This window comes from Lynx canadensis, chromosome C2 (genome assembly GCF_007474595.2).
Source record: "Lynx canadensis isolate LIC74 chromosome C2, mLynCan4.pri.v2, whole genome shotgun sequence".
Taxonomy (NCBI): Eukaryota; Metazoa; Chordata; class Mammalia; order Carnivora; family Felidae; genus Lynx; species Lynx canadensis.
The window spans coordinates 33,901,792-33,925,974 of NC_044311.2; the positions used below are offsets into that span (position 1 = coordinate 33,901,792).

The following is a 24,183-nucleotide window of genomic DNA, read 5'->3' on the forward strand; positions in this document are numbered from 1 at the left end:
GTAGGAAGCCAGGCCCAGGTCTCTGCCAAGGAGTTCCATCCTCAGTGTGGGCTGACGTTTTAGCCAGTCTCAGGAGGCTTCTCTCCTCCAACCCCACCCCCTGCCCCCATTCCTTCTGCCTTGAGCCTTCCAGACTCTGAGAAAAGAAATACTCTACCAAGTTCTAGATGGAAAGAGCACATCACCGGCTGTACCACTCTAGTGTCCCTTCCTGCCTTCCCTTCCCAGCCCCACTGCCCCCAGCTATTTCCTGGGAAGGCTTAAAGGTCATCTCAGACAACAACACACATCACCCCCACAGCCTCGGTTCCCCCACCTACTCATCTCCCCCACCTGCTTTTAGAGGCTTTGGTCACACCATTTCTCATCTCTCCAGTGATGGAAGATCCTTGGCTTCCTAGCTTCCGAGGAGACTTGCTACTCATTTCCTGCAGCCTGACTCATCCTTCTGTCCCCAGTGCCAACATAATATTGGCAAAAAGAGCAATGCACCTAACAAGAGTAGTCTTCTGGGAGCTAACTGTGCATTTAAAGAACTTCAAGTCATAAGCTAAGTCTTCTGGAGAAAACCAGCAAATGAGAAGGAGATCGCTAACATTTGTCTTGGGGAGTAGACAAACACAGCCTTTTCCTCAGCAAAGCGGATGCCTGGGCATAGTGAATTTACAAATAGATCACAGAGCAAACTAGCAGGAGGGAGTGGCTATCCATGTTAATATTCACGGGGGTAATAATAGTTAACATTCTCCTGAAAACCTCCAGTGACTGTCAAGGGCACACCCATGGAAGGATGGCTAAACCAGGTGATTTAGCGAAAGCTGGAGGCAACTTGGCTCCACTGGGAGCTCTCAGACTTTAAAAATTAGGCTGTAGCCAGAGTCAGAAACCAAAGAAATGGGGGAAGGGAGCGTCAAGAAAATGAGATGAACACTGGTTCCAAATGTAACTCCCAAGCATTGTTTTATGAACACGGCCTGATTCATGGAGAACCTCAGATGGGAGGTCAGGCGGCTTTGCGGGACAGCCTCTATGGCTTGGGCAGGCAGCGTGAAGACTAAAGCTGGTACCTGTCTGCCTCCATGTCGCTATGTCTGGAAATGTTGTAACCAATCTTTTTGTACTGTTTTCAAGTTGGTAGTTATCAGCTTGAACTCTAAAGTTATTTGATCTATAAATAGATTTATTATTGGGGAAACACTGTCCTGTGTAACTCATCCCCCAAGATGACACCCTGTCACACCAGGATACAATAACTGATGTCCATTTATTTTATAAAATCCCAGAAGTAGCAAAAAAAAAAAAAAAAAAGTATATGTTCTATATACTATTTAATAAGGCAGGAAAGTATATGTATTCTGTTTATTGTTCATGAGAGATGGCTAAACCAAATAAGTACTGGTGTGGAAAAGAGGTTCCAATTCTGGAGGTTTCCTTCTGTGCAGCTGATTGGAGCGCACAGACATTCCATCTTGTGGCCTCGTGGCCTCACCCTGGTCACATGCTCCAGAAAAGCTGCACAGCCGTCTCAGTCCGTGTCCTCAGGGAAGCGAAGCACCTCAGTGGGGCCCACCGCTCCTTCGGCCTTGTGGCCTGTGGGACGACAGATGTTCTGCAGGACTTCTGAAACCTAGCCCTGTCCCAGCCCTCTCTCCTACTCACCAGAAGAAGCAGGAAAAGGGGGTCTAACTACATCACAGAGGATGAAGTGAGGGGTCAGGGTGGAGGAAACAGCAGAGAGAGGCCCTAATAAGTATGTTAGGGACCAGGAATTAAAAATTAGAATGAAGGGCGCCTGGCTGACTCCGTCGGTGGAGCATGTGACTCTTGATCTTGGGGGTGTGAGTTCGGGCCCCATGTTGGGTATGGACGTTGCTTAAAAATCTTGAAAATAGGAAAATGAGTTATTTGTTGAGCATTTAATATGGGTCAGGCCCCAGGCTAAGAACTTGAATATCCTTTGTCTCCTTTCATCTTCACGACAGCCCTGTGAGGAAGATCGCTATTGTGGAGATATTACAGGGCTAATAATGAGTCTGTCATTATCTCCATTTCACAGATGAGGAAACTGAGGTCCAAAAAAGGTAAGTAACTTTCCCGAGGCTATTCATCTGGTAAATAGTGGAGCCAGGATCCAAACCCAGGACTGTCTTGTCTCCAGGGCCCTTGACCCCTGACCCTTAGCAGAGAAAGTGCCGGGTAAGTTGGAAAGCACACGGTGCTCCTGACGACTGAGGAAGCCTGGCCCATTAAACAAATGAGCAGAACATCAGCACCCTGATGAGGCTGCTTCAGAGTCCTGCTCCCAGGAGGCTGTGCACTTATTCCCACAGTGTGGTCTGGCTCAGACCCCTGGGTAATTGTCCCCTTTGCTCATCATCACTTGGCCCAGAAGTCAGGCTCATGATCTCCCAACACTGTCCGCAATCGCTCCGATGACTATTCCCCAGCCAGGCTGCTCTCCTCCTCCCCCAGACTTGGCCCTGAGTTAAACTACTTGTTTCCAATTACCCCCCAAAAGGACAGAGATGTGCCTGGCCCTGGACACCTAAAGGAATGCACCATGGGCTGTCTCTGAGGGTGGGTCCCTAGAGGAAAGCTGGCCCTAGCAGTGCCACTGTCACCCCAGTCCTCCTAGGAGGGGAATGGCTTTGCGTGTGTCAACCTGGGTCTGTCTGATCCGCCTAAAGCTGCACTTGGCCATGATCTCTCTACGCCCTCCACACCCAGCCTGTCCCTCTGCTGGCAGCTGCAGGGATTAAATGAGGGCTGGTGCTGGCCAGCTCCCATCCCAGACCACCTATGTTCTTACTCAGCCAGATTCAGATCTTGAGGAGACCGTGAAGATATAAAACACTTAGGTAAATATATTGGTTAAAAGTCAAACGTTTGTGTACAAGTATGTTGTTACCATTTCAGATCTGCACGCAGTCTTCTCCCAGGAATCCCACCCTCACGTCCTTTGCTTTTCCCAGGATTCTTAGCCCCTGGCCCCTTCACCTCAGGCTCAAACCACAGATACCCAACTCGGCGGCAGGGGCATTCCGAGTGAGGCCTACTTCTAGTTGTGGAGTGAGGTAAGTCACATGCACTCTGGACCCCTTGGGTTTCTCACCCAGATTTGGAGGTGGAGATGACCCCGCACACTTTTCCCAAAAAGTGGGGGCTGAGGGATGCAAGAGTCACAGCAGGCTCAGGGCCCTTCTGTGTAACGATCTACCACTCAGCAACCCTACCAAGGGTCTGGCGTGGGGTGTGTGAAACACACAGGAAGTGAGGAAGTGACATCTGGCCTCTGGCTTTGGAGCACAATTCTAGAAAGCTAGATAAATTTTCTCAGCAGTTTCCACAAGAAACTGCAAAAGTAACTTTGCAATGAAAATATGACTCCAAAGTAAGAATAGAGAAAAAAAAAAAAAAAAAAAAGTAATGCGGTATTAAAAAGCCACATCATTACAAAACAGATCAGGACTGCTACTGAGGTTATATAATGGGCCCTTCACCAGACAGGACCTTATTAGATTGAAGACCTGACTGCCACATAATCATCAGCACCCCCAGCTTACTTGCTGTAGATGTAATAAAGACCAAACTGCCTTGATGACTTACCCAGAGAGGCTTCTAGAACTTCGTCTGAAAACTTAAAAGTGGGGAAGAGCAATGCCAGTTCTCTGTTGGCGTCGTCTCTGTCCTGGCTTCCGTGGACTGCGTTAAAGGGCATTTCTGTGCCGTACTGAGCGCGGAGACTGGGAACATTGGCAAAATGCACAAGAAACATTTGTTTCATTTGAGGAGAAATGTTTTGCTCTCTGGCAACATGGTCACCAGCTACCAGTTAGCACGCTGCATTTCTGTGGAATGGCTTTCTCTCTTTTGGAAATGCCAAGAACAGCAGCAAGGATAGTAGCTGACATGTATTCCATTGTGATTTCTCTGCACGTTGCCAGGTGCTTCACATACATGATCCCATTTCATTTGTGCCACACTTCTATGAGGGACGCTCTGTCGTGATTCTCAGTTTAAGTATGCGTGAGTCATGGTGTAAGCTCAGGAGCTGCCATTTTGTTGATAGCACCACTCGGGACTAGCACCCTGCCAAGAGCTTAATGTAGGTGTTCATAGTTAATCTGTCAGTAACCCCGAAAGATAATACTAACATTTCTAGGGCTTCCTTTGTGTCAAGCACTGTTTTGAGTACTTGATATACATGTATATACACACATATATACACATACATATACTCTCACACACACATACACATTCAATCCTCACATCAGTGTCTGAGGCATTGTAGCACCCATGATTGAGATGAAGAAATTGAGGCACAGAGGGATTAATGCATGGCCCAAGGACGTGCTCTTTACAACACTGTGGCCTCCCATAATAGGCATCGTGATCCCATTTTACAGAGGAGACAACTGAGGCTCAGAGAAAGGACTTGACTGAATATGCAGCAACCTAGGATCTGAACCCTGGGCTGTCTTACTCATCCCACATATGAATGTTCATATATGAATGTTCTGGCCCTGACAACTACAAGGTACAACTGCAGCTACTTAGTCTCTTGCTCATTTCTTTCCTGTTGGCTGGGCTTCTCTTAGCTTCAAAGACAAGATGATGGATTTGGCATTGGCAATGCCAGGCTAAATACAGGGCCAAGGTAGCCTAGTGCAGTGTGCAGAACAGGGTGCTCAGACTCCAGGGAGCCTTAGGACACCCTGGGAGGGGAGGAAGGTAGAGGGGGTTGAGTCTGCAATGCCGACCCCTAGGTCCTGCCCAGAGTCTCTGACTTGGCAGGCTTTGGTGGGGCCCTGCAATCTGTATTTCCTGGATGAGTTGTGCGTGTGGTTCTGGGATCACACTGGAAACCTCTGGCTGCAGAGAGAACAGTGAAGACTGGATCAGAGGGAGAGGCCTCCTCAGGGCTGCCTCAAATGTGTAACTCTCAGGGTCTCTCCAAATATATATAAAGGGGGAATTCAGGGCTGAATAGAGGGCAGGGCTCTTGGCTTCCTTGGGTTCAGGTTTTAAGATGAACGAAAAGACCACAGCTGGTGACGTCACCTGTCAGGCTGCTCCCTCCTTGCCACATCAGGGTCACAGGGCCCCATGAGCGTTCGCCAGGCAGTGATCACATCCTCAGTGCCCTCAGTCCTGGTGAGTATCAGGAGGTGGCTCGGTCCACTGCACATGTGATGCACCAGCTTCTCAAATGCCTCCTAGCACAAGGAGAGGAAACAGTGACCTGGGTCCGGGGCCCTGGGGCCAACAGTGGGTCAGTGGGCCCATCCCTCCACAGGACAGGAGGGGTTCAGTGAGCAGCCTTGCCACCAGCCAGCATGCGCACGGAAGGCCCACGGAGGGGTGGTGGTGATGACCAACCACACCCAGAGAACCCAGATGAAGGCAAAGGCAGGACAACCCCGGCTGCCCGGTCAACCCTGGCTGACAACCATGACGCCTCTTCCCCCCACCCCCACCAGACACACACATCTCGCCTGAGAGGGGGGCTATGGCCAAGCTAGGTTGGCCAGGCCTCCCTCTCAAGCAGGGGAGTCATAAGCAGAAGAAAGTGTTTGAATCTGAGTTGTCCAACAGCAGCACCTAAAAGTGACTGTCCATGGAACTCCACTCCTAAGGTCTTGGTCCTTCTCCCCAACACCTTCTTATTCAAGTCCTTCAACTGTCTTCTTCAGTTCTGGGAGTTATGGAGTAGCCTTCCAGTAAATTCTTTATTTTATTACTTAAGTTAGAATCAAAATCTCTTCCTTGCAACCAAAGAACTTTAACCTGATACAGGCTATAATCATTATTCTGAGAGCAAATTCATATTCTTGTTCTTCGTAATACTCTGCTTTCTCCCAAACTAATATCAACCTATAAACATAATGTTGGAGAAAGAAAGAAATGAGATTATGTCGGATGTATGAAAGCAGATGAGCTGACCTCCCCAGCTTTGTGTTGATAGAAAAGTCGCATTTCTGCCTCTGTCATGGTTCTCTCTTCATTTGTTAGAATGTCAAAACCGGCTTCCAGGATCTGTAAAAAGACACATATATGATGAAAGGGTAAGTCAAGCCCAAATTCATATCTAAATGTGTTGAGAAGTAAAAGATAATGGGAAAGGTAACATTAAAAGCGGAGACCCTCTGCCTCTTCGTATCTGTTCTAAATGGATTTAAAATGTTTAACTTACTTAAGTGGAATTGTAGTTAAAGCTTCTCAGAAGCCTTTTCCCACCAGCACACGGCTGTACGATGTCCGCCCCTGCTTTTCCACCAGAAGAGAGACATGAGGGTGTCTGTCGGGAAGCTTTGTCTCTCTTACCTTCATAATAATCTCATCAGTCTTTCCGTGGACCACTGCGTCTGGCTTAATGATGGCCAAGGTGCAGGTCTTCCCCCATGGCGCTGCAAAAAGCCGAGGATGGTGCTCTCAGGTGCTGGGTTCACAGCAGCCATCTCTGAGGCTCTCACGGGGCCATCCGCAGGGACCATGCTGCCTCTGCACTCAGCTCCCGGGTCCCCCCACCCTCCTGGCCTCTTGACTGTGCCTCTGCACACTTGGACTCTAGTAGGGGCACAGGTCTGGCTGCAGACCTCAACCTAGCTACAAGGGACAGGAACGTGGTTGAAGGGGGGCTGGGAGGGGGTGGGGAGGGAGGAGGGGAAGAAAGTGGGGAAGAGATCAGAGACCACTGAGGAGCAGAACTCCAGAAACAACTTAAAGAGATGGCTTGGAGTCCAAGACACCTGGAGTCGAGGTCACACAAGCCTGGCCTCCGTTGTGCCTTCCTGTCACCCTGTGACACCCTGTCACCCTGTGGAAGAGCTGCCTTCCAGCAACAGCCCTTCTGACTCCTGCTTTCCATTCTGTCAGGTCAAGTTGTTCTCTCATAGTAAAGGTTCGGGAATAACTGTGAGGCCCAGGAGTGTGAAATCTATGAGTTGATACTTGGTGTGAGGTTGTGGGGTGAGAAGGTGTTCGGTACAGCTGACTTTTGGACATTTTAGAAGAAAAGGTGAAAATACGAAGTGAGCTCTTTAGCTCAAATGAAGACCAAGGCAACACCAGCATCACTGCTTGAAATTCTACCCTCCATTTTAGTAGGTGGGACTTTTCCTGATGCATGGTAATTGCCTTGAAAGTCATACTGATTATACTTGAATGATCAGCTGAAGTCCGAGTGGTGCTGAAGATGCCAAGAAAGGGCAGAAGGGAGATCTGACAGTGTGTTTGAAGTCAGGTGATCGGAAACAAAATGTTTCATGGTTAATCTTCCCAGAATTCAGATTGCCCAAAACACTGATGACTGATAAGGTGTTTTTTTTTTTTTTAAGTTTATCAATTTTGAAAGAGAAAGAGAGAGAGAGAGTACAAGGAAGGGGCAGAGAGAGAGAGAAGCCCAAGCAGGCTCCGAGTTGTCAGCGCAGAGCCCGATGCACGGCTCGAACCCACAAACTGTGGGATCATGACCTGAGCTGAAATCAAGAGTCGGACACTTAACCGACTGAGCCACCCAGGCACCCCTACTCATAAGGTTTTTAAAAACTCAGATTTAAATATCTGAGTCTGCTTTGCCTTTTCACCTTGCTTATTGGCTCTATACTCACCCATGTCCTCATCGTCACCACTGTCCTTGTCACAGGTGAAGCATCCATCTTCATCAGACAGAGCCTCGTCTCTAATCTAGGACAAATTGGTCACAAACAGAAAGTAGTTAGCTAATTAAAATTACCACAAAGACCTTCAGAAGCCTACAGAAGCCAAAAAAGTAAAGGCCCAAAATGCAGAGCCAAAAAAAAAGGAGGTCAAGATCATCAGCCTTGGAAACTTTACAAGATCCTTTTTAGTGGCCGGATGATGGTGGGGGTGAGGGTGTTCAAAGACAAAGAAATCTATGCTGATCTTAAGGTTTAGATTCTGTCCATTTCCACAAGCGCCAAGTAGAAAAGATGAAATCGAGAGTTGGCAAGAAGACGAAGGAATAATCGACACGCAAGGAAATATTAAGCAATTGGCTGCACCATGCAAGGAAGTAGTAAAGACAGAGATCATTCTCTCTCCACAGGGAAAATGCGTGATTTTCTGGGGAAAAAATATGATTGATTCTAACCCACTCTATAAAAATAGGGGTTTGCTACTTGGAATTGAATATGAAAACTTGAAAAACGAACACTAAGCTACGTTAAGGCTCGTTGGACAGAGCTCAAAGCACCAGGAAATACCTCTATCTAAGGTGGTGTTGATTTTCAAAGGCAGCCACTTATTTGTGAAAAACTTGTAGTCTGTGTTATCGTGGAAATTATCAAAATCACAAGCTATGCTGATCCTATTTCTCATGTGAATGACAGCTTAATTTCTAAACTAAAGAAACAAACCCTCGGGGGATCACAAGTAAACCTTTCAGGAATGGGAGGTGAAGGCAGGCCACCAGGGGTGAGTCACCCTGAGGCTGACTTCTTCTATCCACTACTTGACTCCATAACTTTATTTTCATTTCTGAACTCATTGTGAGGGTTCTAGAAACCCCTGTTAAGAATTGAAGTGGGGGATGAGAGGGACATAGATAAATGAAGATCAAGTGTTTTGGAAGAAGGGGGCACCTTTTTTAAAAGAAATCTCTCAGGGGCACCTGGGTGGCTCATTGGGTGAAGTGTCAGCTGTGCTGTCAGCTCGGAGCCTGGAGCCTGCTTCGGATTCTGTGTCTCCCTCTCTCTCTGCCCCTTCCCCACTCGTGCTCTCTCTTTCTCTCTCTCAAAAATAAGTAAAACATTTAAAACAATTTTTTAAAGAAGCCTTTAAAACCCATGCCAATGCTTCCCCCTGAGCCCTCAAGGGCCCCCAGAGGGAGGCATTTAATGAAGCTTTCCACTGACAGCTCCAGGAGAATTAGTGGGGGAGGGAACAAAAACATGGAGTTTGCCGCTCTGGGAGTGCTCCTTACCACTTTCCGTTCGCAGCCTTCAGCCAGCACCTTCTTTTCAGCCTCCAGCTGCTCCAGGATGGTTTTCTGCAGTAGCGGGGCATTTGCTCCTCTAACCACCGCCACCAGTGCTCCGCCCTAGAACGTGGTACACACGCGCTACTCAGACCACTTGACCTCGTCTGCACAGATCTCACTCTCTTCCAAGAGACTGTGAGTGTCCAGGAGTTTTGCTTAGGAGCAAGCCCAAGGTCGAGGCCGCCATCCGCTTCTCTGCCCTCTACCCCGTGTCTCTCCTTTCAACTTCCTTCAGGGAGGGACACCTGGGCGGCTAAGCGTCCGGCTCAGATCATGATCTCACAGTTCTGTTCGAGGGATCAAGCCCCACATCAGGCTCTGCATAGGGCTCTGCACTGACAGCACGGAGTCTGCTTGGGATTCTCTGTCTCCCTCTCTCTCTGCCCCTCCCCAGCTCATGCTGACTCCTGCGCGCTCTCTATCTCAAAAATAAATAAACATTAAAAAAAAAAAAACTTCAGGAAAATGCCAGGGGAGGGGGAGAGTTAGTTAAGGGAGGAGCAGGGCACACTAGGTCGTGAGTGATGAAATGTGGCCTATACGTGGCTTGTCCACTGGACAAATGTCTACTGAGCACTTGGTATGCCAAGCACCAAGATAGAGGCAACAGATATGAACACTAAACCTGAAAAGCTTAGTTGCCTCAATGACTGGGAAGTCAAGGGGTAGAGAGGTGGTGATACCAAAGAAAAAATTACAATAGAATACGATCATTGCTTTAAGAGGGAAATGTACAGGGGGCGCCTGGGTGACTCAGTTGGTTAAGCGACCGACTTCGGCTCAGGCCATGATCTCACAGTTTGTGAGTTCGAGCCCCGCGGGGGCTGTGTGCTGACAGCTCGGAGCCTGGAGCCTGCTTCAGATTCTGTGTCTCCCCCTCTCTCTGCCCCTCCCCTGTTCATGCTCTGTGTCTGTCTCTCAATAATAAACGTTAAAAAAAAATTAAAAAAAAAGGGAAATGTACCGGATGCTTGGCATTCAGGGCAAGAAGGGATTCCCAGCTCCACCTGGGGTGGTCAAAGGAGACTTCACAGTGGAGGTGCCATTTGGGGTGACATAAGTTCCCTGTTTTGACCTTTTTGGCAGTCTCTGCATATTACTCACAGAAGCTAGCAGAAAGTGGGCCTCCCCCATTTCCACCCTGCCCCTCAGTGGCCCTCAAGAGGGTGAGAGGTTGGACCCTGCTGCCTTCACACCTGTTCCCACAGTCCGATATGATTTATGATTTACACCTTAATCACTACAGGCTCAAGCAAACCCCTGTGACAGATCCCATTTCTGCACCTGTGCTCCGCTGTCACTTTGGCTCCTTCCCACTTCTCCCGCCATCCCCACCCATGTTTCAGCACATAACTGTAGTCTTCCATCAAAAATCAACGCTCAGCGGGGGCGCCTGGATGGCTCAGTCGGTTAAGCGTCCGACTCTTGGTCTCAGCTCAGGTCATGATCTCACTGTTGCATGAGTTCAAGCACCACATCAAGCTCTGTGCTGGCAGTGCAGAGCTTGCTTGGGATTCTCTCTCCCTCTCTCTCTCTCTCTCTGCCCCTCCCCTGCTTGCACTATCTCTGTCTCTCAAAATAAATTTAAAATCAGTGCTCAAATAATGTTTACCATAAGCTTCCAATTTGGAATGCTTACAGCGCTGAGCACAGGAGCCCAAAGGTTTCCAAGCTAAACAACCCTGTCCTGGCTGTCAGGAGATGGGAGTGGGTTGGCCTCAGTTCCCCCAACTGTACAGGGCAGGGGCGGGAGTCAGGAGTAGCCTACCAATCAGTTGCCTTCAGGGCCTCAGCTAGGAAGCCAGGTGTGAGGTGGTGGGCCCTGAGGGGCGTGGGGCCAGGGCACGGATGTCACACCCAAAAACATCCAAATTATTTTTGAAAACACTGAACTACTTGGCTTTCCACAATAGTCCCTTTCATTTCCGAATTTCTGTAAACATATCTTCACATCTTATGGTTACATAAAAGTGAATGCGGAGGTTGTCTACCCCATTAAAGGAGTACGTTTGCTGAAGGCTCCTCTCTTATAGAGCAGAGAATAGAAATCTTGAAACCCCGTGCTCTGATTGTGAAGCATCAGTCAAAAGTGTCCATGAGCCAGGAGCATACGCATTTGAGTGACTCCCGTTCTTTCCCACGTACAGCCAGTCAGGAAGGCTGCTGAGCCCAGAGTGACCATCAGGAGCTGTGTCTTCCCAGCCCCCTCCACCAACGAGCAAGGCCACCATCCTAGGCAGGGACCTGCATTACCATGACTTAAGTACATCTATCCTCACCCCAAATAACAAATGCAGTCAAGGAGAAAATGCTCACTTGTCTGGATCAGTGAAGCCACTTGGTGACTTTCAGTGAGAAGCCTCCCTCTGAACCCTAACGATCTGCACAAGTTCTGGTTCTGGTTCTGAAAATATACTTACTGCATAAAACAGAAAGGTCGGCTCACATCTCCCTCGGTATTTTTCAAGGGCATCAAGACAGTCTGCTTCTGCCTAAAGAAAACAAGCTGTCAGGAGGGCTCTGGGGTGCCAGGGACGCAGGGGCACGATGGTGGGAGAACCACACAGGACAATAGACACACAGGCACACACCCCATATATCCCCATAAACACACACACACACACACACACACACGCACACACACACACACAGAGGCCATGTATATATACACACATATCCCCCACACACACACCACCCCACACGTAAACACTCATATACACACACCCTTCCCTCCACTCACATACACACTGTGACTGCCCCTACCAGGTGAGGCCCTGCCTTGCTCTCATGCCTTTCCTTCTAAGGTCTTTTCATCAGAATAACTTTGCTGTCAACATATTGGTAAAACTTGTTGACGGTGTGCTTTTTTGAAGAATAACACAAGGAGGAAGCCAGGGTTTCTCTTGCTCCCCAGCCAGCTGCTGCTCCAAACCAGGGGGCTCCACTGCCTGACATCCTACTACTGCCAGCAATGAAAGTCCCCAGACTTTGCCTTCGGTGTCTGATAAACCCTGTGCAGGGGCCTAACACTTCCCCATGCAGCCATCTCCCTCCCACACTCTCTCCAGAAGTGTCAGAAGGTCAGTGTGTACAGAGTATATTTTCTCCTGCGGTCTGCCTATGCACCTCTAATCCATGCGGCATATCGATCGTCTCTTGCACACTTTTCTGGAATGTATTCCCATTTCCATACGTTCATCCAAGCGAATATTTGCTAGAAGTTCCCCATGATGGAGCAGAGCACAGAGATCTTCAAATGCCGTGCTCTGGGAATAAGACTTCAGAGTCTACAGTGTTGATGAGCCAGAAGGAGCACACGTGTTGAGTGACACGGACCCCTTCCCTGTGCACAGGGTCAAGAGATGCCCAAGCCCAGAGTGGTTGTCAGAAAGGCGGGGGTGGGGGTAGGAATCTTCATCTCTAGAGAAACTGTAAGCATCTATGACCGATGACCAAAAAATTCATAACCGATGCCTTTTCAATGATCTGGAAAAAGCAGCTCCTGATTCCTGTTCCTGCTTTTAAGTGTTTAATTATTTTACAGTGTTGTATGATGCTCTGCTGGGGGAGGATCTTACTAAGGCAAAATGCAGAAGGTCCAGGCCAACCTCGATCCTCATCTTCTGGAAGAGGCTCACCACGGGTTTGCAGGGGCCACACCACCCTTGATAGACGTCGACAACTACATGGAACCAAGAAGCAGGAACGATCAGTGGGCACCAGCATTCACCACATCAGGCAAGATTTATACCTGCAAATTCTAACTTCTCTCCAGTGGACATCTATTTGCAGGGTTCTTTAATGGTCAAGGGATTCATTATCTTGTTAGAGTAGAAGCAAGCATGGGGACGGACAAACTGCCCCTCATTCTTACGAACTCAGTGTTTTGAATTCTAAACATGATGGAGTAAGTGTGGTAGAAAACAGTTTTCTTAACGTGGATCCTTTACCTGAAGTAATTTTCAGGCTTCTTTCAAGGTCAATCAGGCCCTCCATAAATATTTGAAGTGTACTAACACTGTATTTTTTTAAAGTTCATTCATTTTGGAGAGACAGAGAGAGAGTGGGGAGGGACAGAGAGAGAATCCCAAGCAGGCTCTGCATGTCAGCACGGAGCCTGACGTGGGGCTTGAACCCACGAACCACAAGATCACGGTCTGAGCCAAAATCAAGAGTTGGCCCCTCAACCGCCTGAGCCTCCCAGGCACCCCAAACTATTTATTCTAAAAGAAAGAGGTCACTGTAAGTGGCCTGTCAGCATACAAATTACTCTTAGCTGCTTTGATAATAAACACAGTTGAGACATTTTCCCCTGATGGATTAAAAGCCACTTGTTTTGGGTAAAGGAGAGTTTTATTTACTTTATAAAAATCAACAGTGTTCTCCTAGAAAGTGTACCTGATAGATACCTAAGGGAAACTTGCATACTTTTTCGGTCGTTTGTCCCACCCAGTCTCTGGAGTGTCAGGACTGGGTGTGAGGGAACCCTCTTGCCTGACTGCACTAGGCCACAGGGCCTGTAAGGAAAGCTAAGCAAGCTAAGCCAACACATGTGCACCAGATACATGCGAGACATGCCCAGCCCGATCATGACACAAAAAGTGCTAGCTTGTGTGAAGTTCAAAGAGATGAAGTAACTAGCCCAAGGTTTAAAAAAAGAATAATTAAATCTTCAAGCAGTAGAACCTAGTTTTTTCTTCCCTCCAAAATGTTTATTTATTTATTTTGAGAGAGAGCGAGAGACAGAGGACAAGCAGGGAAGGGGCAGAGAGAGAGGGAGACAGAGAATCCCAAACAGGCTCTGTGCTGCCAGTGCAGGAGTAGAACCTAGTTTTGAACCCAGGTTTGTCTGATGCCATATTACATGCTCTTTCAACTACTCCAGGAAATAAACAAGATGCATGAATTCAGGAGCATCAGTTTCAGCCAAGCAGCATTGTTTTGCAGGGGAAAAGCGAGAACCAAGTTGGGTGTGGGAGGGATGAGGAAGCCAGGCTCAGAGGGGGATCTGGGGGTGGGAGGAAAGGAAGGGAGGAATCCATGAGACTTGGAAAGGGAAGGGAAAGATGGATGGTGAAAGTCACCTGGGCATGGAAAGGACTCCACCTTGGAGCCTGGCAGAGGAAAAGAACTGGGTGGTGGCAGGGAGAGACCATTTGGGGGAGGGAGAAAAGTGAACTAGATTCTAGACATGCTGGGTTTCCAATATGAACCAGAGAATCTAAGACCAGTGGTCCCAAAGGCAACCAGACACCAGCAGGGGCAGGAGACAGATTTGGGCCTCCTGGGCACCCAGGTGGAGGATAAGCTCTGGGTTTCTCTGAGGACAACAGCAAACAGGATTTGCACCCATGGTTCAGCTTCCCAGCTCCTCTGGCACTCCCTGGCTCTCTGGGCAGTGGTGGCGACAAAGGCACGCTTCACAAGGTTATGAGGGAGACCAGGACTGGAGAGGAAGTATAGCAACAGTTTGAGAGACAGGAAGGAAAACAGGGAAGACATCTGGAAGGAAAGAAATGGCAGAGAAAATGAAAAGGGGTGTGTGTGTGTAAATCTGAATAGACTTGCATGTTTGAAGGCAGATGAAAATGATCCAGCAGAAGGCAGGACTTCCAAGACAGGGGTTGATTTTGGAAGCAAATTTCTGACAGCTCTAGAAAGAAGGAAGAGCCTGATAAGAAGGGAAGGATGAGCCCCTGCTGCCTCCAGTCAGCACAATTCCCTGGCACCGCTCAGAGCAGGGCTTGACAGAGTCCACACCCAGCAGACGTCAGCTCTGATCACGTAGGGTGCCTGGAACATGGCAACTTCTTAAAGAATGATGAGAGGTAATGCTTGTTTTGCCCTAGAGCCATGTTCTGGTTGTACAGACGAGACACGCACACAAAATAGTTGAGACCTGGCACCATCAAAAAAGCTGTGTAATCCCTCAAGTAGTGGAGCGTGGCAAGACTCACACATACACTCAGCGAGATTTAGCACCCACTCTGCACCAGGCCTGGGCAAGTCGGCTACGGACCGAGATGAAAAAGACGATGCCCTTAGAGATTAGGGGGAAAGCCACCCGTGCTCCTCCAGACAGGGGCCACACCAAGCTGGATGTGTGCGGGAGGGTAGAGACTAAGACAGAGTCCCACCCTGGAGCCCAGGTGACTCCCAGGGGGAAGTGACCATGCAGAGGTTCTGGAAAAATTGCATGCAAGGCAGCTGCTTTGGAGCTGGGCCTGGGAATGAGGGTGATGTCTCCAGGTTGTGATGGGGCCATGGCATTCCAGGGAGTAGGAACAACATGGATAAAAGTAAAGAAGTGGGGAGACTTGTGGCATGTTCAGGAAACAGGTGGGAGCTCAGGGCATATCTCAGGGAACAGTAGGTGAAGGGACTGGAAAGAAAAATTGAGTCATGGGAGGGGGGGAAGGGGCCTTGAATGCTGAAGTCACTTGGGGCAGGTGGTGCTGGGGACAGATGAGAGCAGAGACAAGCCGGCTGAGCAGTGTATTTATAGGTAGAAGTGAGTGGATACACAGAGAGAGGGGAGCCCAGAGGTATGCATGGTAAATGAGGAAGAGAAAGGAATAGTAGGGGCAGTTGTGGTAGGCAGCTTCTCAGATGTCACCAGGGATTCCTGCCTCCTGGGGTTTATGCCTTTGTGTAACCCCCTGCCCTTGAGTGCAGGCTGGACCTAGTGACTGGCTTCTAACAAACGGAACAGGGCAAAGCGATGGGATGTCACTTCTGAGACTCAGTTACAAAAAGGCTATGACTTTCATAGGTCTCTCCCTCCTCTTCTCTCCCTCTTCCCCTAGGGAAGAAAGTTACTGTGTTGTAAGTAGCCTGATGGATAAACTGATAGCGAGAACTTGATGTCTCTGGCCAATAGCCAGCAGGATCCTGAGTCCTGCCAATAGCCACGTGAATGAAGTTGGAAATGACTTTTAAAGATCTGCCAAAGCCACATGACGGAGCTTGGAAGCAAACTGGACTCTAGTTGGGCTTGACATTCTCTGTCTCGCTCTTTCACTGCAGCCTGGTGGGAAAGCCCAAACCAGAGGCTAAGCAACACCTGGATTCCAAATCCACAGAAACTGTGGGATAATAAATGTTCGTTGTTTTAAGCTACTAGGCTTTGGGGTAAATTGTTGCACAGCAATAGATAACATACAGGACAACAGGGACGAGGAGGCCCAGGGATGGTGGCTCTGCTGTTTCCTAATGACTGTGCAGTCCCCTGGTTCCCATCCCTTGGGAGGTCTAGCTCTCCTACCAGCCCCTGAGTTCCAAGAGATTCTCACATTCCTAACCATACATTCCCCTTTGTGCCTCATGTAATCGGAAGAGGTTTTCAGGGGCACCTGGGTGGCTCAGCTGGTTAGAGCATCCAACTCTTGATTTGGGCTCAGGTTATGATCATGGTTCGTGAGTCTGAGCTCTGTTTCAGGCTCTGTACTGATGCAGAGCCTGCTTGGGATTCTGTCTCCCTCCCTGCCCCTCCTTCACTTGCTCTCTAACTCTCTCTCAAAACAAACAAACAAACAAACAAACACAAACAAACAAACAAACTTTTTTTTTTTTTTAAAAAGGTTTTCGTTCCTTAACACTAAACAGCACTTGGGTCTGACAGTCAGCTTTAAAACAAGGGAACCCTGTTTTCCGACAGTACTGACTGCTTTCCTGAACTGACAGATGATCAAGCCAGATATATATACACACAAAGAATTTAACCTCGTCCTTTATCTATGAAACTCAAGATTATAGGAAATGGCATTCATTGCAGCCTTTCTCTTCATGGTTCAATATGCTGTTTAGCAATTTTGAAAAGGATGGATCTCAAAAATTATCTTAAATTACCAGTTAGTCCTTTGGAACTGAGCATTTCCTCCCAAAGCTCCTGGGTGCTGATGTTAACCTACCATCAAAGAGAACAAAGGCTGTATTAGTGAGGGCATAGATGGGGAAATGATTTGATGTATTTATTCCAGATACCTACCTACTTCTCTCTCTCCCTCTGTCCCTCCCTTTCTCCCCAAAATAGGTACAAATACACAGCTCAAGCTGTCTTCTTTCCCCAAGCTACCTTTCTCTTTTTCTCTCTTCCTGTCTCCATCTCTAGGAATCACCACTAACCTAAGAAAATCTCAATTTATATATATATATATATATATATATATATATATATAGAGAGAGAGAGAGAGAGAGAGAGAGAGAGAACACACAAGCACACATGCACGTGCATCCGTGAGCAGGAGAGGGGCAGAGAGGGGGAGACAGAGAATCCCACAAAGGCTCTGAGCTGTCAGCACGGAGCCCAGCTCAGGGCTTGATCCCAGGAACCATGACATCATGACCTGAGCCAAAACCAAGAGTCAGGTGCTTAATGGTCTGAGCCATCCAGGTGCCCCTCAGTCAAATTTTTTTTTTTTTTTTTTGGTAAATAAATTTTTAAATGTTTATTATTTATTTATTTATCTTCATCTATTTTTTTAACTTTATTTTTTATTTTTTAGAAATTTACTTCCAAATTAGTTAGCATATAGTGCAACAATGATTTCAGGAGTAGATTCCTTAGTGCCCCTTACCCATTTAGCCCACTGCCCCTCCCACAACCCCTCCAGTAACCCTCTGTTTGTTCTCCATATTTATGAGTCTCTTCTGTTTTGTCCCCCTCCCTGTTTTTATATTATTTTTGTTTCCCTTCCCCCTCAGTCAACTTTTAAAAATAGCTTTTTCTTGTTGCTTGTCCAAAAAACAACATATAGAATTGTATTGTGTCCATAAAATGTCCATAAATAGTACCATACTGTAGATATCTTTTTGCAACTTTTGTGCTCACTCAAATCAAGTTTTAACATTTATGTAAATTTATACACAGAGAGGGATTCATTCATTTTTTTTTCTTTTTCTTTTTATGTGCTCTTGAGCTATAATTCATGTACAGTGAAATGCGCAGAACTAAAGAGTTACAGTTCACCAAGTTCAGGCAAATGCACTCACCCAGGTCTTTCCCATCACCCCCAAAAGTTCCTCTGTCTTCTCCCAGTCACCCGTGCTCCCCACCCCAGGTGAACCCTGATCTGCTGTCACAGTACATTTGTCTCTTCTAAAGCCTCCTATAAATGGAATAATGCAGCATGTATGGTTTTGTGCTGGTTCCTCTCGGTGTATTTGGGGTGCATCTGTGTAGTTGCGTGCCAGTAGTTCATTTTTATTCTTGAGCATATTCCATCGTATGACTGTATTGTAATTTGCTTGAAGGACATTTGGGCTACGTCTAGTTTGGGGCCATTATAAACAAAGACTTACAACTTGTTACACCTTTTTGGACTCATGTTCTCCTCTGTCCTCAGTAAGTAGATGCTCAAGGAGTGGCGTGGCTGGGACATAGGGCAAATGTATGTTCAGTTTAGTAAGAAACTGCCTGCGCTTTTCCCAAAGTGGTTGTACCCATTTTAAATTTTCATCAGCAACGTGTAAGAGTCCTGGTTGCTCCACATTCTCACCAAAATGTAGTGACGTCATTCTTGTAAATTTTAGCCACACTAATGGTAATGTAGCAGTATCTCATGGTGGCTGTAGTTTCATTTCCCTGATGACTGATGGTGTTAAGCGCTGTAAATTATTAGATAATGCTTATTAAAAAATAAGCATTTATTAAAATAAGCACTATTTAGTGTGCTTATCATTTATGTATCTTGAGAAATGCCCACTGGTCTGTCCATTTTCTTTATTGGACCGTTGGCCTTTGTATTATTTGATTGTACTGTATATCTATATCACAAAGATGCTCTTACATTCCAGAAGCTTTATAATTTAAGCTTTCACATTTAAGTCTGTGAGCTACCTGAAATTAATTTTTGTCTGGATTGTGAGGGAAGGATTGACGTTAATTTTATTTCCACGTAGAGGTACATTTGTTTCTGCAAAACTTTTATTTTTCTCATTAAATTGCTTTAGCATCTTTGTTGAAAAACAGTTGACTACATAAACATGGGTTTATTTTGGACTTTATTCTGTTTCATTGACCTATTTTCTATTCTTTTGCCAACACCACCCTATTCTGATTACCGTAACTTTGTAAAAAGTCTTGGAATCAGGCAGTGTGGGGCTTCCATATTTGTTCTTCTTTCTCAAGATTGTTTGATTATTCTTGATCCTTCACTTTCCTGTATATATTTTAGAAATGTCCATTTCTACAAAAACTCCTGCAGATACTTTATATGGGATTGCACTGAATCAATTTGGAATAAAATAGATCTTAGCAACAACATTGAGTTTTCTAGTCCACGAACATCATGTTTCTCATCACTTATTAAATCCTCCTTAATTTCTCAGGCAATGTTTTGTGCTATTTGGGTGTATGTGTTTTGCACATCTTTTGCTAAATATATCCAAACATCAACATCAGAAATAATTAGCATTTGAATTTGTTGCCATTTCTTCACATTTTTCTCTTATCTATAAAGTATTCTAGTTTCCATCATAAATGAAAGTCAAGGAGAAATACATATTATGTTATACATAGTACATTATTAATAGTGTACATTTTTATATAATGTCTTTATTTGGAAACAATTTCAAACTTATAGAAGATTTGCAAGGGCAGTATGAAGAACTTCTTGAGGGGCGTCTGGGTGGCTCAGTCAGTTAAGCCTCCAACTTTGGCTCAGGTCACAATCTCACGGTTCATGAGTTTGAGCCCTGTGTCAGACTCTGTGCTGACAGCTCGGAGCCTGGAGCCCACCTCGAGTTCTGTGTCTCCCTCTCTCTCTGCCCTTCCCCTGTTCATGCTCTTTCTCTCTCTCTCTCAAAAATAAATAAACATTAAAATTTTTCAAAGGAACTCATTGAATTATTTAAATTATTAAATAAGTTGAATTATTTTGAAATTATTTGAATTTAAATTACCAATCTTATATATCAAGATCCCTCAATACGTTACCCTATATAACCACAATACAACCATCAAAGTCAGGAAATAAACACTGATATAGATTATTAATATAAAAATCTTCAGATCCCATTCAGGTTTTACCAATCATCCCAATAATGTCCTGAATTGCAAAGGATCTCACTGGAATCATCTGCTGGATTAGTCTCTTTCAGTCAGGAAGAGTTCTTCAGTCTTTCCTTGATTTTCATGACCTTGACGCTTGTGATGACTATGAGGGAATAATGTTGTAGAACGTCCCTCGGTTCAGGCATGTTTGATGTTCCCTGATTAGATCCAGGCTGTGCAGCTCTGGGTTGGTTGGAACTGGTTAGATGGGCTGGAGCATCAGAAAAGCAGAAGAGTGTTCTCTCATGGCATCCTATCAGGTGACACACAAATTCGATCTGCCCCCTTCTTGTTGATATTCACTTTAATCACTTAAGGTGGTCTGTGAGTCTTCTGCACTGTGAAATTAATCTCTTTCCCTTTGTAATTAGTAAGTTTTGGTAGGGCTAATTTAAAACTATAAAAATTAAAAGACCATGACAATTACTACTCATTCTTAATATAGGTATGCTCAGGTCTTTGTCCCATTAAAAGAGCTGGAAACATGTAATATCTGCAAACCTTTTACTAAAGATCCATCTTTCTTTTCTTCTTCTTTCTTCTCCTTTCTTCCTTCCCTCCTTCCTTCCTTCCTTTCCTCCTCCTCCTCCTCCTCCTCCTCTTCTTCTTCTTCTTCTTCTTCTTCTTCTTCTTCTTCTTCTTCTTCAGAGAGGGAGAGAGAGCAGGTGAAGGGCAGAGGGAGAGAGAGACTCTTAAGCAGGCTCCACGCTCAGCAAAGACCCCGATGAGGGGCTCAATTCCACGACCCTGAGATCATGACCTGAGCTGAAATTAAGAGTTGGACACTTCACTGACTGAGCCACCCAGGCATTCCTAAAGATCCATCTTTAAAGAAATCATATTTCCATGCTTTTTGTTCCTATGAAAAACAAAAAAGAAAAAAAAACAGAAGAGTTTCTTTATGCCTTAAATGACCTAAGAGAGCTGGACTAACTCATCCTGGGCTCCCAAATGTAGTCCTGAAAAGGTGACCGAGGGTTCAGAAGAGTCCCCACCCCCACCCTCTCTCATAACAGTCTCTTCCAGAGGCTCAACTGTCAGTCACTAGCAACTCTCTGTGGTGCGCCCCTGGCATGGAATGAGCCACACCAGCACAGGAGCCAGGACCTGAACAGTTAGAGAATCTTGTTCCCAGGAATGGGGCAGGAGCAGAACAGTATGGGAAATGTCTGGACTTGACTAAGCCCTGTATTTGGTAGGGGATGAATAGGGAACGTGTGGCACACTCGGGCCAAACTGTCTCTTGATGTCCTGCGATTTCTGTCTCAGTGACAGAAGGAGCCCTACATAGTCTTACCCAGAGAGAGGACAGGGTTCCTGGGCTGGCAAACCCTAGGGCATTGCTTTCAAGGAGCTTGCCTGGTGGAGGCAATGCTTATACATATATCCCCATGTACTCCCAATCACCCTCCTCCTCAGCAAATGGGAGCCCTTACTCGGAGTACGACATTGAATTCAGAGCTCTGGGAAATAACATTTTTTTTGAAGTCACCAAAAAATAGTATTAGCCCCAAAGGGGACATAGGGCATAAACAGATGAAAAGACAATCATATAGGGCAAAAATCTTAGAGCCACCATAGGCAGCAATCAATCCAATCAGTTGTCACAACAACTCTGCAGGCTATCTATTATCCTGTTTACAGAAAGGATATGGAGTCTCAGAGAGGCTGAGGAAATCGTTCACAAAGCAAGAAGTGGTAGGACTAGGTGCTTAGAATTTATTTACAGACAGAATGTCCACATGTGAAAAGTTTCATAACTCTGGAGTATTACAGCATCAATGCTGGAAAGGCCCTTAGGGATAGTGCACTGGACAGCCTTGTTCTACAGATGAGCAAACTATAGCAAGAGAGCCTATTTGATCTATCTCCAGTGTCAGTTGCCTATGAGAAGAGTCAAGAACTATCAGGTCTTCAGACTTTCATTCCAAAGCTCTTCCCACCCTCTCCTCGTACACGCTATCCTTACACTGACATTGATTTCTCCCTTTTTAAATTACTAGGCTTTTGAAACACATGCTCATGCCACGAAGGACAATGAAAGGGAAATCAGGTGTCTCAAGGTCACTGCTACTTTGCAGGAAGTGCCTGTAGCCTGAGCATGTATCCAGATGAGCTGAACTAAGAGACACTGTAAGTTTGCTTTAAAATGTGCACATATTACAGATCATCCACATGATCTGCTTATGACAAAGCACTTTGTTTTTTAATTAGAGAGAGCGAGAGAGTGCAAGTGTGGCAAGGGCAGAGAGAGAGGGAGAGAGAGAGAGCGCGAGAGAGAGAGGATCTTAAGCAGGCTCCACTCTCAGTCCGGAGCCTGATGTGGGGGCTGGATCCCACGACCCTGGGATCATGACCTGGGCCAAACTCAGGAGTTGAACGATTGAAATACTGAGCTACTCAGGTGTCCCACACTCCTTCTTGCTTAAGACCAGGAAAAAAAAAAAAAAAAAGCAGATGCTGGCTTACAGATTCATTCATTCCAGGTGCAAATGAAATAAAGTGCTCTGTACAATGAATGTGTAGCACATAAAATATCAAAACATATTTCTTGAATAAGCAAATGATAGTAAAAAGCAGTGGTGAGAACTGAGTCTCCAGAGAGCATGTAGTTACAGAAGCATGCCCAAACTCAAAAGAACTCTACATCATATTCTCACGGCAAGCTGCATTTATATTTCAACAAAAATATGTCAGCATCGAATTGCATTTGTTCACATTTTCTTGCCTTTTTAGTTTTATTTTAATTCATGTTTGGGTTAGGTTTGCATAAGCACTATAAACATAAAAAGCTTATACCCAATGTTATGTTTACTTATATTTTAAGGGCACAAAAAGTTGTCTTTTTTTTGTGGAGATTTTTTTTTTCCTTTAAGATGGAAGGGTACAATATTCAAGTTTGAGAACACTGTCTATCACTGCTGGCAAATAACATCATTTTTATACATTTCTTCTCACTCCACACCATCCTCCTCGATCCCTAACCCCCACCAGACGCTGGAAGCAAGCTCCCCTTGAGGCTTACCTGCAGGGCAATTTCCTTCTTCTTGCTGCTCATGGCTCTGCAAGGAAGACAGAAGCCCTGTTACTAAGGGCTCCCTCTGTTTCCAACAGCAGCCTGGAGACAAACCGCTGCGAAGACCCACAAACCCAGAGGTAATTATAAGTGGCAGCAAAGAAATGCCCTGATGCAAAATGAACACCCCACGGGGAAAGTGGAGCCCGCAGCCCGCAGGGTCGTGGCTCTCCGGACGGTTTTCTGCCAAGACCCCTCCCCGCATGGAGTCGGGGAGCCTGCGACACAGCCCTTCAGGCATCAGAGCTCCTGGCGAAGAATTCAGGCAGGAAAAGGCCACGGAACCCTGTAATCCTTACTGCTGCCGTGTATTCCCGGGAAACTGAGACACCGCGACGATCTCTCGACAGGTACACTGTCCTCCACGCGCTGCAAGCGAGTTTCCAATCTAGTCTGTTGCGACCCAGCCACAGTCGTCAGGGCAACAAAGCGTAAACGTCCAGGTAGTAACCTGGCTTATACGTAAGCCACGCCCACTGTGGGCCCCGCTGAGAGGCGGGAGGCAGCCCCGCCCCCTTGCTGTCTGAATTGTTCTGTAGGAACACTCCCATTGGCTGAAACGTTTGTCAGTGTCTGGGGATTGGGATCCGCCCAGCAGAGACCCTGGGCACTCCTGTACTTTATGGTTGAGTCCCCAAGCCGTGCATCCCTCCTGCCCAACCAGAGCTGGTGTGCAGCGTTTCTGTTGGTACGTAATGCATGCCAGGCAGGGGGGGCTCCAGGTTTTGAGGAATCTGAAGGGATTCCCTTTAACAACGAATACAAAATTACAAATGCAAAATCATGCATGAAAGTCAAGTGGAACAAATGGAAAACAGTTACAAACAAGGTGTGAGTAGTCTACACCAATTAAAAGACAGAAATTGTCAATGGATAAAACAGCAAGGCCCAGGGGCGCCTGGGTGGCTCAGTCAGTTCAGCTTCTGACTCCAGACTACCACTCAGGTCACAGTCTCAGGATTGGTGAGTTGGGGAGTCTGTCACCTTGCGGGGCTCTGTGCTGAGGGTGGGGAGCCTGCTTGGGACTCTCTCCTCCCCTCCCCTGCTCTCGCT

General features: G+C 46.5%; 1 protein-coding gene across 1 annotated transcript; it reads right to left on the reverse strand.

Annotated features, from left to right (window-relative positions):
• Positions 1-1,525: 1,525 nt before the first annotated feature.
• On the reverse strand, positions 1,526-23,557 carry NME9 (NME/NM23 family member 9). The gene is made up of 12 exons (XM_030330315.1): positions 23,430-23,557; positions 23,080-23,116; positions 16,850-16,907; positions 12,580-12,683; positions 11,422-11,493; positions 8,945-9,061; positions 7,611-7,686; positions 6,325-6,407; positions 5,944-6,036; positions 5,062-5,216; positions 3,607-3,743; positions 1,526-1,590 (listed from the first exon to the last, which is right to left on the reverse strand). The coding sequence occupies exons 2-12, from the start codon at positions 23,110-23,112 to the stop codon at positions 1,526-1,528; spliced, it is 993 nt and encodes a 330-aa protein (XP_030186175.1). The 5' UTR covers positions 23,113-23,116; positions 23,430-23,557.
• Between the last annotated feature and the right edge of the window lie 626 nt (positions 23,558-24,183).